The following is a 17,134-nucleotide window of genomic DNA, read 5'->3' as shown; positions in this document are numbered from 1 at the left end:
GAAACGGGGTAGACAATCATAATCAGGGTGAGTTTAATACACATTCAAAAAATCTCTATTAAGAGAAATTCACGGTTTCATATACAACCTCTTTTTCTATTCTTTGGAAATGGCAACGTTATTGCTTGTTGATATTTACATTCATGGTAAAAAGAGAAAAATTTAAATAACAAATGTGTAAAATTGTCTTATATTTCAGGGGATTGGAAATTGGTAGTTGTTTTTTTTCTGTCTTTTGTTTGGTGGAGTCTTGGTGAGGGCAAGAATCCAAGGGAGCAAGGCAAGTGTCGCATATGACAGGCCAGTCACATCATGGGAGGGAAGAGAGCAGGCAGCTTCAAGGGTGAGGAGCTCAGGAGTCAAATTTGCTTTCAAACAAAGACAATTGAGGTCTCTGCACTTCTGTTTTGAGGGTGAAATAGAGCATTAACTCCCCTCCTCCCCAAGAGTGTTTGCATTTTAGAGTAGGCCTCTGGAACAGAGCTAATTAACAATCTTGCTCCTGATCTGGGGGCAAGAGAGGAATAAAGAAATAAGGAATCTGTCTGCTTCTTCACAAATATTCCTTCTCTATTCCTCTCATCCTGAATAATTTATTTCTACAGCTGGATTTGCTTTGCATCTCAGCTCCATCCACATGGATTTCTCTGATAGAGTCAAGCACATTTTTATCCTCTCTGGATTTCTTCCCTGGATTGAGAGAGATACCTACTCCTTGTTAGCCCCCAAAGGTTCTGCTCTCAGAACCTAGTGGGGTTGGTCACTCATTATGTTCCTATTTATCTACCTGCAGGGCTGGACTCCATACTCCAGGTCCACAGTCCTTGAAATCATACTGGAGGAAAGACTTTCAAATTTGGCTTTAAAAGACTTCTCAGCCCTCAATGGTAGGAACCAGGGAAGATTTCTGTCTCCATGAGTATAGCTTCTATTAGGTATGTAAGAAAGAACTTTTATAGTGGAGGGGAAAATGGGGGGTGGGCAAAACTAAACCTCACTCTTATTAGAATTAGTTTAAAAAGGGAAGAACACACACACACATACATATACACACACAGTTGGGTATAGAACTTTATCTTACCCAATAAGGAAATAGGAAAAGGGGATAAGCGATAAGAAGAAAGGGGTATATGGTAAAAAGGAGCGTGGATTAAGGGAAGCAAAACAGACTTCTGAGGAGGGAATAGGATAAAAAGAAAGATAAACAAGGAAAATGGGAAGGAAATGCAGAATTAGTGTTCATAACTAAATATGAATGGGATTAACTCACTTAAAAAATGGAAACAGATAGCAGAATGGATTAGAAAGTAGAAAGTAGAAACCAACAAAACGTTTAAAAGAAACACTTGGGGCAGAAAGCCACATACAGTTAAAAGAAGGGGCTGGGGCAGAACCTATTATGCTTTAGCTGAAGTAAAAAAGGCAAGGATAGTAATCATGGTTTGACATAGCAAAAACAAAAAGAAACCTAATTAAAAAGAGGAATCAGAGAAATTACATTTGGCTAAAATGTATCCTAGATAATGAGGCAGTATCAAAAAATTTTAAGGGCAAATTTCTCTGATAAAGGCCTTATTTCTCAAATATATAGGGAAATAATAAAATCTATAAAAATAAGAGCCATTCCACAACTGATAAATTATTAAAAAATGGTCAAAGGATATGAATTTTCAGAAGAATTCAAAGGTATTTATAGTCAGTCATCTATTGAAAGTCTCTAATCACTAGTGATTATTAGAGGAATGCAAATTAAAACAACTCTGAACTACTTACTACCTCACACCTTGGATGGAGGAATACCACCACTAAGACTGTACCTCAAAGAAATAAAAGGAAAAGGACCTATATATACAAACATATTTATAGCAGCTCTTTTTGTGGTGACAAAGAACTGGAAATTGAGGCAATGCTCATCAATTGGGGAATGGCTGCACAAGTCATGGCATAGGATTTGTGATGGAACACCACTATGCTCTAAGAAGTGATGGGGGCTGGTGGAAAACATGGTAACACCTATATGAATGGATGCAAAGTGAGATGGTTGTAAGCAGTAATAGCAACACTATTATTATCAACTGTGAATAGCTTAGCTCTTCTCAGCAATATGAGGATCCAAGACATTTCCAAAGGACTCATGATGGAAAAATGATCTCCACCTCTAGGGAGAGAACTGATGAACTTTGAGTGCAAAATGAAATATAATTTCCTCCCTATCCTTATTTTTCTTCCTTTTTGGGATGTGGCTAATATGGAAGTATGTTCTGCATGATTTCATGTGATATATTACTTGCCTTCTCAATGGGTAAGGGAGGAGTGGTGGGGAGAGAGAGAATTTGGAACTCAAAACTTCAAAAGAAAAGAATGTTAAAAATAAATGAGTAATAAAATGTAAAAAAGTATAGCTTCTACTTGCTTGAACTGGACAGAAAAGGTCTGGAGGCAGAGGAAGAGAAGGCAAAGGAGTGTGACATGCCCAGTGATCAATCCCCAAATCATTCTGTTTTGCAGTGACTCCAGACTTCCTCTCAAATGGTCTGATCTAAAATTGGTTTATGATGAGGATAAAAATAATTTGGCCCATAGGGTCCCCAAATAATTTCCATACCTCGCCCATTCTTTCAGGTCCTTGTAAGAAAGTGATTGGCCTTCACGAAGCTTGACCACAGCAGCAATCCGCTGGCCCCAGGTCATATCTGGAACTCCAATGACAGCCACATCTGTGGACAAAAGAACTGATCTGAAGGTGCTCTGAGAAAGACGACATCATGAACAATGACTCCAGAAGGTTCAGATAATAAATCAAGCAATGAAGAATGTGGCAGAAGGAACATCATAATATGTGCAGATGATTAGAAGTAACTATATAGTCAGTGTTGGAGGCCCACTTTGAAATACTAATTACTAACAACTAGTATTTATGTAACTGTTTTAAGGACTACAAAGCACTTTGTAAATATGATCTCTTTTGATCCTCATGCCGTGAAGTGTAGGTGTTGTTATTATCCCTATTTACAGATGAGGAAGCTAAGGCAAAAAGATTAAGTGACTTGCTTGAGGTCACACAGCTTCTGTCTTCCTGACTCCAGATCTGACCCTTGTGAACTTTAAAATTACTCCACCCTACTTGGACCGGTATTTTAGGAGATCTGATTTAGCTACCTCCTGATTGTAACAATGGAGATACTTGGTCTAACAGAATCAGGAATATCTTGGGAACTTTACATAGCTCCACCCTACTTAGTCTAACAAGGTTAGGAATGTCTGCACCCATACTTAAGGATTAAGTATCTAGGAGGATGGCCTTTGATAGACATGTGCAGAAACAGCTGACAGACCCCTGGGCTGTCCTGAAAGTCAAGCTAAGCTACCATTGGTACAGATAAGACACAGGAAAGTGATGTAAAACTGTCTATAAAGGGCGTGTCACTTCCTCTCTTCATCCTCTTTCCCCAGAGAGGTGGATCTGGCTGGTGACGTCCTGTGAGCAGGCCTGGGTGCCAGTTTGATCCTGGAACTCGAGCCTGGAGGAGCTCCCTCAGACTTGAGACGGTCTCGTGGTGAGTGATAAGACTGATTTCTTTTTCCCTTGGTGCTCAGGGGAGGCCCTCTTGGCCAAGGCCTTGAACTCCTGCCTAGCTCAGCCTGAGCCGGACGGAGCAGTTTAAATGAACTCTTTCCTCTGTCTCTGTCTTTTCCTTAATTCCTTCTCTATATTAATTAAAATTACCATAATTTCCAGCTGACTTGGGTATTTTATTATTTGGGATATCCCATGGCAACCAATAATTAAATATAGTTTAGGTCACAATGCAAAAATTATCCTTACGCCCTGATGCAATCATTCTATGGAGAATAATTCGGAACCGTACCCAAAGGGCCAAAAAACTATGTAAAACCTTTGACTCAGCAATACTACTACTAGGTCTGTATTCCACAGAAATTAGAGAAAGGGGAAAGGGCCTACTTGTACAGAAATAAATATTATAAATAGCTATTTTTTTTTGTGGTGATCAGGAAGTGGAAACTGGGGGGGGGGATGCCCATCAATTGGGGAATGGCTGAACAAGTTGTGGTATATGATTGCAATGTAACACTACTCTGCTACAAGAAATGACAAGGAAGAAAGAATTACATGAACTGATGGCAAGTGAAATGGGCAGAACCAGGAGAACACTGCACACCGTAAACACAATATTGTATGATGACCAACTGAGAATGAATGACTTGACCTCTAGACGGAATGCAAGGACTCAGGACAGCTCCAAGGGATTCATGAGGAAAATGGCTCCCTACTCCCAGAGTGAAAGCAGGTCAAAGCCCACGTATGCCCCAGGGTTACTGAAAGCATCAAATGGGAAGACATATGTGAAATGCTTTGAAAACTTTATTCTACATAAATTCTATTATTATTTTTATATTTGGAAATGAGGATGGTATAAGATTTCAAAAAATTATTAAATTAAGAATTATAAATTAACTTTTTTCAAACTTTAGAAATAACCCTGGTGTGATGATGCACACCTGTGGTCCCTACTACTGCACATAGTAGGTGCTTAATAAATGTTTATTGATTGATTGGTTGCTAATGGGGGATTCTGGGGTAGTGGATCACCTGAATGTGGGGTTAAAGCCCAGAGATAAAAGCCCACTGTACCCAAAGTGGTACAGATTCTGAGAGCAGAAATCAGAATCCCCAGAGAAAGTCTCCTGTTTGGGCTGTTTATTTCTCTTTTCTCCCATGGTCCAGTTTTCCTTCTGTTGAAGAGTGATGGAAAAATATTCCTGCTTAGTATTTAGGTTGAAAGATCTTATTGGGGAGAGGCAATCATTCATTAAGAACCTTAGAGGTACAAAGAAAAGAAACAGAAGGATGGGAGCCTCTTGGGGGGAGGTCGGGAGGGAACAATTCCAGCAGTAGGAGGATGAGCCCCTGGGAATGGAAAGCCACCAGACTGCCTATGGAGGGGCCAAACTGGTCCCTATGGGAAAAAGTGGAGCAGAGTAAAGATTTTATACTTAACAGCATTGGCATTGGGTCTATGAGTGGCCACTGTATTTCTAGGCTAGGGGAGTCGGGGAAACCCTCCAAAAGTGGAGAAGCCCCTGTTGGAGCAGACACTTACCCATGATACTAGGGTGGCTCAGTAAATGGCGCTCAACTTCCAGGGCGCTGATTTTGTAGCCCCCACTTTTGATGATGTCCACAGATGTCCGGCCCATGATCCAGTACCTGTTATCCTTAAACACAGCTGTATCTCCTACAAAGAAGAGGTAACACCAGTTAATGTTTATTCCTTTAACAACACTTCTTGTTAACTGTGTTAATCTTCAGTTTACTGGATAATTCTATTAACCAGCAAGTGTCATCCCCAAGCAATATGGTTAGCCAAGGGTTTAGTATCTATAAGTGATGGCATGAAAAGAAACCCAAACAAAAAGAGATAATAAGCTTCTCTCCAACATGATTTGTTTTTAATTCATAACTTGCCACCTGAAATGATGGTCATCCCATCAGTGAAGATGGAGTGAGAGGCCATGGGTCCTGGATGACCTAACCATGAATGCTGCCTCAATTAGCCTGGATGGAAGCCTTCCTTCATGCTTCACTGTGCCATGGAGGGGACGGTGGACTGTCAGAGGCTACACCAGGGAAGCAGAAGCCCTGACGGGGCCTATCACTCCTCGTGTCTTCCCTCTGTTAGGTATCTCCAGTTTATCCTGTCTTTAATCTGGTTTATGCAGTTATTTGCATGTTTTCTCCCCCATTAGACTGTAAGTGCCTGGAGGGCAGGGACCAGAGTCTTGCCAGTGCCTGGCACCCTCTAAGATTCTGTTGACCACGAAATGAGAAAGCTTTGTAAAATATGGGTCAGTGATGGGCTGGGTGTTGATCATTTGACAGTTTGTCCTGTCAAGTCAAAGAGAAGCAGATGGTCTTCCTAAGTAGCTGTGGCCTTTGTTGTCTAGGGGAATTATAAAGACCAACTATTGAGTAGTATGCGGGGAAGTTTTGGGACTGCCAACAACTTTTGCACCGAGTTTTTGGAATTGCCAAAAGGACAATCTAGTGATTACAGACTAGTGTTCCTAAATCCCTCCCCACCTCCCCCCAAGCAGTCCCATCCATCTCTCTCTCTTGTTCCTGTCTCTCCCAAGTGCCTAGCACACAGTAGGTACTTAATAAACCCCCGATGACTGAGTCTTCCCCAGTAAGATCTTTTGGCTTACATACTGAGCAGAAACTGAAATCTATATATCTTTCCATCACCCTTCCACAGAAGGAAGGAAGCCTTGGCCACGGCAGAAACGAGAAAAGAGCAGCTCGAGCAGGAGGCTTTCTCTGGGGGTACTGGTTTCTGCTCTCAGAATCCGTCCTGTCATGCGCTGGGTCCCTCACCAAATATCTGTGGGGCTTGGTGTCTCCAGCTGTGCAAATGAGGCTCGATACGATGCTTGTGAATGGCTTTGAGAACCTCAAATTAAGGAGTTTTGTAAATGCGGCATAAAAGTAGGACACGTGAATTTGACGACTTTGGCACAGGGCTGGGGTGGTAATTTTTCCAGGCAAGGGAACAGGAGGAGCTGTAATTATTAAAGGGCATCCATGTCACTGGGGAGGAGAGCAGAGGCAAGTCAATGGGATTAGAATTCCTTCTGCAGGGTTCAGGAGGAGGGTGGGAGAAGGAAAGCAAAGAATGAACAGTGTGGCAGGTGTGCTCCAATAATTAGCCACTCTTCCAGGGCCTGGGAAGATTGAGGATTGAGGTCATCTCAGCACAACCTGGCTAAATGCTTAACAAACTGTTGCACTTTGATAGCTGCTTAAGATGATTAGTGACATTCTGCTAATGCAGCCTTTGCCAACCTTTGGGCTAAAGGAGGAGGGAGGAGGGAAGGTGTCTCTGGGCTTCTGATTTCAATTTTAGACTCTTGATAGGAGCGCCGGGGGGGCTCTTAGCTTTAACCTATATGTCAATCTTTCTTCTCTCTTTAATGATGCAGGGTTCCATTGTGTCCACACACTGAGCTGGATTCCCCACTGGGGTTTCACTGACAGCCTTTATTGCAGTGGTCTGAAAGCTCAGACACAGGAGCCAGCCATGATCTGGGCAAATCAGCAATCTCAGACACACCGGAGAGGATAAACAGGGCCAAGGGATTTATTGTGTATTTTCTTCTAGCCCTCAGAAGGGAGAGAGAGAGTTACACCTGGGGAGGGAAATGGAGGAATTCACTGGCCCTGGAAAGACCTTTTTCTCTGCTGGTTCCATAGCTGGCAAATGGAACTCAGTGCGAGTGATTACACATGATCCCAGGATGTCATCGAGGACACCTGCTTCCCCTTGGATAAGTAAAAAGAAGGGGGTGTTCTATGAGATGTTTCTAGTACCCAGAGGCAGCGTTTTTTAGCATAGCAAACATCGTTAGTGGAAGGAGAACTGGACTTGAAGATCTGGCTCTGAGGTCAAGTTCTGACTTTTCTGAGTTCTTTGGTCATAGGACCAACTCATCTAACCTCTCCTAAGCTTGTTTTTTTTCCCCATTTGTAAATAAGTATAATTTTTTTTAACCCTTACCTTCCATTTTAGAATAAATACTGTGTATTAGTTCCAAGGCAGAAGAGCAGTTAAGGGCCAAGAAGTGAGGGTTAAATGACTTGCCCAGGGTCACACAGCTAGGAAGTGCCTGAGGTTATATTTGAACCTAGGTTCTCCAGCCTTCAAGCCTAGCTCTTAGTCCACTGAGCCACCTAGATGCCCCTGAAAATAAGCATAAATTAAAAAAATATTTTTTTGCGCTTTGTCTTTTCCTGTTAGAATGTAAGCTGTTTGAGGGTGAGGATTGTCTTTCTTTTTGACTATATTTGTAGCCAAAACACTTTGTACAGAGCCTACACATAGTAATTGCTTAATAAATGCTTCTTTCCTTCCTTATTTCTTAGAAACATTCACATTTAATTTATGGCTGTTTTTTCCATTTACATTGTCTTAGCCATAGTGTATATTGTTTTCTTAATGCTGCTGACTTTCCTTGGCATCAGTTCATGTGGATCCTTCCATGCTTCACTGAATTCATCATATTCAGAATTTCTTACAGCACAATCATTTAAAATAGGAATACTAATATGGGCTGCAAACTGTACTGGTGGAGGGATTCCCTTTACTGTGACTTCTCTATACTGATGAAACCACATAATCTTTCACCTATGTGTATATTGGTGCTAGCCAGGTAAATCTAAAGAATAGTGAAAAAATAATTTAATTAGATTTTAGGAAAGATTTTGATAATCTTAAATAAAAATTCTAATGCAAAATATGGTAAGTTGTGGGTTAGGAGAGAGTATTAGTTATTATGTATATTTCAAAAGTGGTTGATAATCCAATAAATTGTCATTCATGGTCTGATGTCAACTTGGAAAGAACTCTCTCCCCTTGGAGGACCCCATGAATCAGTTGATGCATTTTTAAGCTGTTTAACATTTTTATCAATGTCTTGGACAAAGGCACAGATGGCAGGCTTATCAAAGCTGGGCAAGAGACCTAAATAGTGGATGATAGAGTCAGGACCCAAAGATATCACAGAAGGCTATAATGTTGGGCTAAATTCATTAATTCGTTCAACAAACATTCATTAGGTGCCACTCCAATCTATCCTCCATTCAGCTACTAAAGTGATTTTCAGAAAATGCAGGTCCCAGATTTGGTCACGTCACTCCCCTAGTCAATAAACTCCAGTGGAGAAGATTTAGGATGAGGAAGGATAGTTGCCTTCAAAACCCTGAAAGGATATCACATGGAAAAGAGAAGAGACTTTCTTTTTGTCTGACCCCAGGGGACAGGACTAGAAACAAAGGGTGAAAGCTTTAAAAAATCAAATTTAGACTTGATGGAAAGAAAGAAGAAATAGATTGAAGATTGGTTACAAAATGGAGTTGTTTGGTGTAAGAATTGAGAGACTCAATTAGATTTCATCTCATGAACACTGACTCCATCTTGTGCTGGCACATGTATTATCTTCCATCTTGTTTTTCTGTAAGTCATTCATGAGAAAATAGATGGTATAAGCCATCTACTGTTAAGTAAAATACAGGTGGATGCAATTAATCAGCATCACCCAATTCTGGGAAAGGAAGACCGTGACACCCTCTTGCTTCCTTCCAACTCAACCAAAACTTTCTTTCTCTGTCCCAAATTAGAAAATTCACCATCTTTCTTCCCTTTAGAAATCAGATTACCTAATTTTGTATCCTGTGAACTGTTTTCTTTTAATATATAAAAATATGCCTGCCCTTGTATTTATTCAGGGCCCAGGGTCAAGCTGAGGAAGCCTGGTCCTGATTTGTTATGTAATTAACATGCATTACTTAATAAATCAATATGCTTGGAAACTTGAACCTTTGTTTTCTTGTAATTTCAATCAATTCACCCATCACAGGGAAAACTTCCCGACAATTAGATCCATCTTTAAGCACTTGGCCACCCATGAGGGTGCTTTCTCCCTGCAGAAATTCTAACAAAAGCTGGATGGCCATTTGTTTGATATCTTGGACAGGGGGATTCTCAATGGCAGGCAAAGTTTGGACTATACAACCTCTGAGGTCCCTTTCACCTATGAGATTCTGCCATTCTTCTGTACTCAAGAAAGTTCTTAGGCATATTAGTTAAAACTTGAGCTTTCCTAATCACACACTGTGACTTTTGAACATTTCTGATGTATTCATTGTAGAGTTTCCCCCACTTCCCATCTCCGTTCTCTGGTTTTCTCCCTTTTAAAATGATTAAGAATGGGTTAGAGAGGCAGCCAGTGTTTGGGATAGCCAGTGTCTCAGGCGGCAGTCACAGAAATCATCTTTTAGGGTCCTGGGGAACTCACAGTCTAAACTAGAGGTTCTTAGCCTAAGGTCAAAGAGATTTGTAGACAGATTTTTGGGTGGTCTGTGAACTCTGATTGGGTAAAAATTATATCTTTATTTTTCTAACTTGTAACTGAAATTTAGTATTTCCTTTGATTATTTAAAAATGTGACTGGATAGGCTTCATCAGATTGCCAAAGGGGTCTAGGACAGACAGTCAAAAGCCCCTGGTCTAGAAGGACACAATCAAATAAGCTTCCACTGGGATACCTTGTGTGTCTTTAAGGAAGAAGGTACTTAATTAGATTTGGAAAGTGATACTCAAGTGACCACAAGCATGCCACAAATCTGTCCTCAAACATTCACTAGCTATGTGATCCTGGACAAGTCACTTAACCCTATTTGCTTCGGTTCCTCATTTGTAAAATGAGCTGGAGAAGGAAATGGCAAACCACTCTAGCATCTTTGTCAAGAACACTCTAATAGGGTCGCAGAGAGCCAGAGAGTACTGAAAAACAACTGAACAGCAACAACAACAATGAATTTATCAGGAACCCACAAAAGTAGTTCTCAGCCTCTTTCCTATGCTGGACTCCTTTGGCAGTAGGGTGAAACCTATGGACCCCTTCTCAGAAGCATGTTTTTAAAATGCAAAAATAAAATACATGGGCTTACAAAGGAAATCAAAGGTTAGTGAAAATAGTCATAATTCTCCCCCCACCCCCACCCAAGTTCTCAGACCCTCTGAAATCTATCCATTAACTCCTTGTGGGTCTGTAGATCCCTGGTTAAGAACCTCTGTACTACAGTATGAGGTCTAGTCAGTCAGTTAACAAACATTTAAGTTCCTACCATGGGCAAGGTACTGTGCCAAAACTAGGGAGGCAAAAAAAGGTCAAAGATGGTCTCTGCCCTCAAGGAGCTCATGCCTTAATGGGGGAGAGAACAAGCAAACAAATATGTACAAATAAAAGGATGAATAGGAAAGAATTAAAAGAGGGAAGGGGCTGGAATTAAGAAGGATTGGGAAGGGTTTAGGACTATTCCAGGTGCCTTAGAGAAACTCAAAGAATAAGATAATTTTAAAAAAATAGAATTTTATGATAGAAAAAGATTGTTCATTTTAGAGATAAGGAAATTCAAGCCAGAGCAGTTAAGGAAGCTGCTCGATGTTATACTGCTACTATGTAGTGGAGATGGGATTCAATCTTCGGTACTTTAAATCAAGTACTCTTTCGTCTACATGAGTGGTTCTCAATTGTTTTTGGTGTCAGGACCCCTTTACATCCTTATGAATGAATGAGGACCATTCCCTAGGACAAAACTTTTGCTTATATGGATTATAGCTTTCAATATTTACTGTATTTGAAACAACATTTTAATATTATTTTGAAAATGATCCTGATCTCTTGGATTCCTGGAAAGACTCTTGGAGTCCCTCAGGGTCTATGGACCACACTTTAAGAACCTCCACTCAACACAATATGATCCTTTGCCTTTAAAGAGCTTATAATTTAGTTGGGGCTAAGGCTTACTCAGGAACCATACAAGACAGTAAATAATTGCTACGTTGTGTGGTTCTGACCATAAGTGCTGTAGAAGCTTAGTTTGACACTTGAACTGACTTTATGTGCTCTCCTGTAGGGGACACTGGGGAAAGGAGCCGTGTCAAAAATGAGAGGTTAAGAAAAAGTAAACCCAGGGAGAAAGTCTGAAGGAGAAATTTCCTTTTTTTTTTTAACCCTTGGGTACAAACAACAAAATTTAAACAAGATCTGGAGACTGGATGAAGAATTCAGCCAGGGAAGGTCTTCCATCTCTTTGGAAGGCTGTGTCTTGGTTAGAATTGGCCTATTTGACCATATAGTACACAGGAAGGGCACACCTGTGTGCTGTTAGATAAGTCATTTTATTTTCTCTGAGTGTCAGTTCCTTCATCTTTAAGATGAGAAAGTTGATGATTCCAGATGCCCCATGATGAAGCCTGCTATCCACCCCCTGACAGAGTCTCAGGGTGCAGTTTACAACATATATTTTTTTTGGACATAGTCAAGTTAAGTCAAGACAACAAGCACACCTAATATGGGTCACTTCTGGTGACTGAAAGAAAGGCAAGAATTTGTTGTGCTTGACTGCATTTGTTCCTCTTTTTTCTTTTTCTAAAAAAACTGATTTAGCAGGAAATGGAAGTTAAAGGAAATAGATTTTTATTATCTGAAAACATGAAACTTTAAAAAATGAGTGGGTTGGACTAAATGATATTTATGGTCCCTTCCATTTCTAAATCCTATGATTTTAGGACCATGACCAACAGAGAATGAAATGATGCAACTGCCCCCTCCTTTCCCTCAAACGTGACAACTTTATGAGAGGGTGAGACCATGGCTGAGAAGGAAATCATTCTTTTCTTTCCCACTTTAAGTTCTATAAAAAGAAAACTTTTTCCACCCCCAAGGAGTTTATTCTTGGAGCAATTAGCCAGGTGCATTTTAACATTTTAAACTTTCCCCTCAAGTCTCTGATGTTGGCCATTAGTGGCTCAGGGATACACATCTCTTCCTACTTAATTTGTGTGTGTGTATGTGTGTATTTGATATTTGTAATGCATGTGTTTATCTATATCGCCTGCCTTAGGTCATAAGCTCCCTAAGGGCACACACCATGTCTGTTCGGTTTTCTTTTGTACAGGGCCCAACAGTACAACAAATGCACCCAAAGAGCCCCAGGAGTCAGAAGACTTGGGTTTACTCTAATTACCTTGGGACCATAGGCAAGTTATAGTGCCTCTGTTTCCTCTCTTGTAAAATGAAGGGGCTGCATCCCTAAGGACCCTTCCAGGACCAAGATCCTGTGATAGCAACTCTTAATCAGTATTTAATGGTGATGATGGTGAGGAAGGTGCCCTCCCCTCTTTTTCCCACCCCATATGGTGCCTTCTCAAAAACTTGCTTTGGACCCTTCTGGCTCTGCATGTGGCCACAGGCACCCATCCCTCTGCTCTAGGCAGATGCCCCTGGAACTGGCTGGTAAGGAAATGTAAGAACACTCTTTCCACCACAGATGACAGACAGAAATTACCCTCTGCACCGTACCAGCTGTTATCAGACTAACAACTAGCATGTCCAGAACAATAACACACCAGGCAGCTGCCATGCCAATGAGGTTTGCCAACTCCAATGAGACTTGTTAAAAAATGTGGTGTGTGTGTGTTTTTTAAATCCTGTTATTCCTTTTAAAATAATGGCAGTACATCAGACACTGAAACCAGATTCGGCATCAACCACACATCCAGAGCCTGTTAGGGCATGTTTATTTCTCACTACGGTCTCAGAACATCAACGTTACACCATATAACTTGATCAACTACATGCCACTAGAATGCTAAAAATGTCCCTAACAGATACGGTCAGGTTGGTGGCCCAAGATAATCTCTCTGCCTTCTAGGGAGTCTTCTACCATTTTAGACGATGCCTTCTGTTCTCCACCTTGATGTCAATGGGCCACCGTGCCCAGCTCTACCTGGGAAAAAGCTCACACATTCTGGTAGTTGAGGATTGTCACAACGCTCCCAATGCTTACAAAACAACATCCTAGATAGCAAAAGGGAAGCCTGACAGGCATTAATAGCCTGTTAATCATTTCCAAAGGTTGATAACGGCATGTGCAAACATACGCTTCCATTTCTTCAGCTTGGTTTTCTTGCTCAAACAGTGACACTCAACCACCTGGTATTCTATAGCACTCTCTCCAAACTATTCACAGTGCATTCAAACATTTTCCTTGGGCTTGTCAGTCCTTGCAAGTCAGGTCAAGGCAGTTATTGTTATTTCCTTATTATAGTTAGGGGAAAATTGGGCTAAAAAGGAGATAAATGTCTTAGGATACTAGCATCTAGAGAAGAAAGAGGCAGGAAAGAATCTTAAGGCAGAAAATGTTGGAGATGAAAAAAGCCTTAAGAGAGGTCACCTAGTCTAACTCCCTTATTAAACAAAGGAAGAAATGATGGACCTGAAGAGGATAGGGGCTTGCTTAAGTGGTAGAGCAGATTTGAAATAAAATCTCTTCAATCTAGTATGGATTTTAGTATTCTTTCTGCTACATCAAATTGTACTGAAATTAATTAAGGGCACTACTAGGGTTAGAGAGAATATATGTTTTTTGGCCCTCTACCCCACACTGGTTGTCATAGGAAAAAAAATCCATCCTTCCAAGGTTCAGCTCAAGTCCTCCCTTATTCAGATAGCCTTCTCTGGCTATACGTGCTTGGATGTATTTCTCCTTTCTAGCGTTCACCCTATATTAGCATCAATTGAAGGATGAAAATGATTCACTGGGAGAAGAGAGGATTTAGGGGGGAAGATGATAAGGACCTTCAAATATTTGAAAATTTGTCATGTGAAAGAGGGATTAGTCTTATTCTGTTTGGACAGAGGGTCAGGAGGAATGAGTAGAAACTCCTGACTACTAAATTTGGAACTCATGCCAGGAAAAGTTTCCTAACCATTGGAGCTATTCAAAGGTGTGACAGACTGGAAGGTGGTATGCTCTTCAAGTAGAGACTGGAGGTCTTTGAACAGAGGCTTGATGAACATTTTTGGGGGGATGTCATAGAGGGAATTCATTTTCTGGTATTAGGTTGGACAAGATGGTCAATGACATTCTTTTTAACTCTGAAATTCTGTGATCTTCTGAATCACTACCACATTTAAAATCACTATCACATCATTTAGCAATTAACCGTTGAAGGTACATTCATTTGATCTCTCTAACTAAACTGGGAACATGAGGAATACTTCATTTATACAGGCAGATCTCACTCAGTGCCTAAGTAGATGTGATGGCACAAACTGTTGTTGGATGGTTGATTGCTGTCCTCCGTACTCAGACCTCATGGCATCACTTGGTGACATCTTTTGATTTCAGCATAAATTGGATTTAAGTGAGGCAGAGTCCATTCACTCACTTCCAGTGCCATCTAAACCCAGAGGCAAGACAAAAGCCAAGGTGACTGGTGATGCCTCAGGATGCACTGAATGACCTTGGCTTCTTCAGGGTCTAACCAAGTCCAAGCACTTCATAGAACCTGCTTTCCCCAGGCCATTGGAATAAATTGTGCTCCTTTATTCCTTCTGCAGCTGAGTGGTAATGGACACTGATGTTTGCAAGATGTTGATGCCTCTAAAGTTATAACCAAGAAGTAAGCATATCTCTCTGGATTTGATATATTTATCTTACCTTTTGAGGTTACAAATAGTGCCAAGGACTGCTTTGGCTCTGAGGTAAAATGCTGACCTTAGCTTCTGTAGAAGTCATCTTATTTCAAGAAATGTCACACAACACTTCAAAGGGTCCCGGCCAGTGCTCATTCTCATCTGTGGTTCCTGCCCTCCTCCTCCTCCAAGTAAACAACAGCTAGCCTGCACTTCCTTTCTCAGATGGCAAACCTCTCCAATTTTGTTTTCCCTTAAATCTACAAGCAGCTGCAATTGCATTTCTGGCTTCAGGAGAGGTGAGGACAAACTAGGAGCTAAGTGGATGCATGGCACTTTACTGAGTCAACATGGGGAGCTAAGTAGAAAGAACATCTGAGTGGGCTGGATGATGCCTATGACAGCATTTGCTTCTTAGAATCAGGGACAGTGAAAGAAAGGTTTCAGACTTTGAAACTGTAGAGATGGCATCACCTCATCCAATTGGAAAATTCCAGACTTGGTTCAGGTTCCTAACCAAACAGAAGAAGCCCCTGGATGTATTTTCAACTCAAGTGACTTGACCAATGGGAACTCTGCTCCCCAAGTCATTGCGTGGCTTTGTCCTTTGATGGTAGTTCTCCTTCCCAGTCTTTTTAATCTGTTTAAGGATGCTCAGCAGGTAGCAACTTTAATGACTGCTTGGGAAAGAGCTGAAGCTTCCTAATGCACACAGCTATGGGAAAGGTGGATGGGGTGGGTGGAGAGAGAAGTCTGTGATGTGAATGTCAGAGGGACCATAAGAAGGGAAGACAGAAAGTCAAAAGCAGCCATTACTTGTAATGTGACAGCTCATTTCAGCAAAGGGACCAAACCATTCATTTTTTAGAGCAGCAACCAAATAAGTGCATTAAATTATTCCCTTAAAAAAAGGAATCCTAAAATGGCCAGATCTGTCAATTAGGTAGGGGACTGCATTAAAATCTGGTTAGCTTCAGCTACCACATTATAATACACAAGAAGGGTAACAATCTCTACAGGAGTTTCAGAGTTGGAGGGAGATACTTTAAAATCAACAATTCCCATTTCCGCTGATTGCTGGCTCTTTTGGTTTATCAGCTACGTTCTAATTCCTTCACAGTTCCTCCTTCCAGTCTCAGGTTTTCTAATCTTATATCCTATGTAGTTCTTTCCTTCCTGTCCTTATGGGATCTTCAGTTAGAAGAAATTATTTTGACTATTGTAAATTTGAGAATGAGGTAAAATCCCTGTGTATTGTCACCTAGGGAGGAGCAAAACTTCAAAAAAATAAAATGTGTGTCCTTCTAGAAGATGGGATGAATCCTCCAAATCGCCTCCTTAATTAGATGCTCTATTGCCTTGGGATGTCTACCTAACAGAAACGACAAAGCAAGTAATAAGGAAAGACTTTTTGTCTCTTCTTGGGGATGAGGAATGGCTGTGCCTAGAATTGTTTAGGTATATTTAAAGCCAAGTTTTGACACAGAAGCATAATATAGTAGTGACAGGATGCCTATAATCTGGAGATCTCTCTGGCAAAATCAAATCAACAAATCCTTGATTTGTCTCAAGGATAATCCTTCAAAGGGTGGAGAAATCAACAAGGGGAAATTTTATTCTGTCGATGTTTCTCCCCTATAAGGAGGAAATGGTTGCTGGAGGTGGGGGAAATGATGAGAATCTGAGAGTGGTGGTGGGGTATATAACTACTATATATGTAAATCTATCTACCTACCTACCTACCTACCTACCTACCTACCTACCTACCTACCTACCTACCTACCTATCTATCTATCTATCGATCGATCTATCTATTGATAGATCTATCTATCTATCTATCTATCTATCTATCTATCTATCTATCTATCTATCTATCTATCTAAATGACTACTCCATCTTAGAATTTATGATAGAGTGGGGGAAAGTTGACTTTATCTAACATGCAACCTATATTTCAGGAGAGTAGATTTTGAAGGGTTCAAAGAAAGGACAGATAGTAACCTATGGGCTAAAAGTCTACAGAGGAAGCCAGTCCAGGGTGGAAAACTCTTAAGAATGAAATTCTGGAGTG

General features: G+C 40.8%; 1 protein-coding gene across 3 annotated transcripts in view; it reads right to left on the bottom strand.

The window, feature by feature from the left end:
* The window catches only part of ACSF3 (acyl-CoA synthetase family member 3), a 237,775-nt gene that overhangs the window by 19,877 nt on the left and 200,764 nt on the right, over nucleotides 1-17,134 (bottom strand). For all 3 annotated transcript variants that reach the window (XM_007477310.3, XM_056810927.1, XM_056810930.1), the window contains 2 exons: nucleotides 5,124-5,258; nucleotides 2,606-2,717 (listed from right to left, as the gene is read on the bottom strand). In XM_007477310.3, coding sequence (XP_007477372.1) covers nucleotides 2,606-2,717; nucleotides 5,124-5,258 — 247 coding nt within the window. The remainder of the gene's footprint in view (nucleotides 1-2,605; nucleotides 2,718-5,123; nucleotides 5,259-17,134) is intronic.

Source organism: Monodelphis domestica, chromosome 1, assembly GCF_027887165.1.
Source record: "Monodelphis domestica isolate mMonDom1 chromosome 1, mMonDom1.pri, whole genome shotgun sequence".
NCBI lineage: Eukaryota > Metazoa > Chordata > Mammalia > Didelphimorphia > Didelphidae > Monodelphis > Monodelphis domestica.
This window is presented reverse-complemented; position numbering and strand designations above follow the sequence as displayed.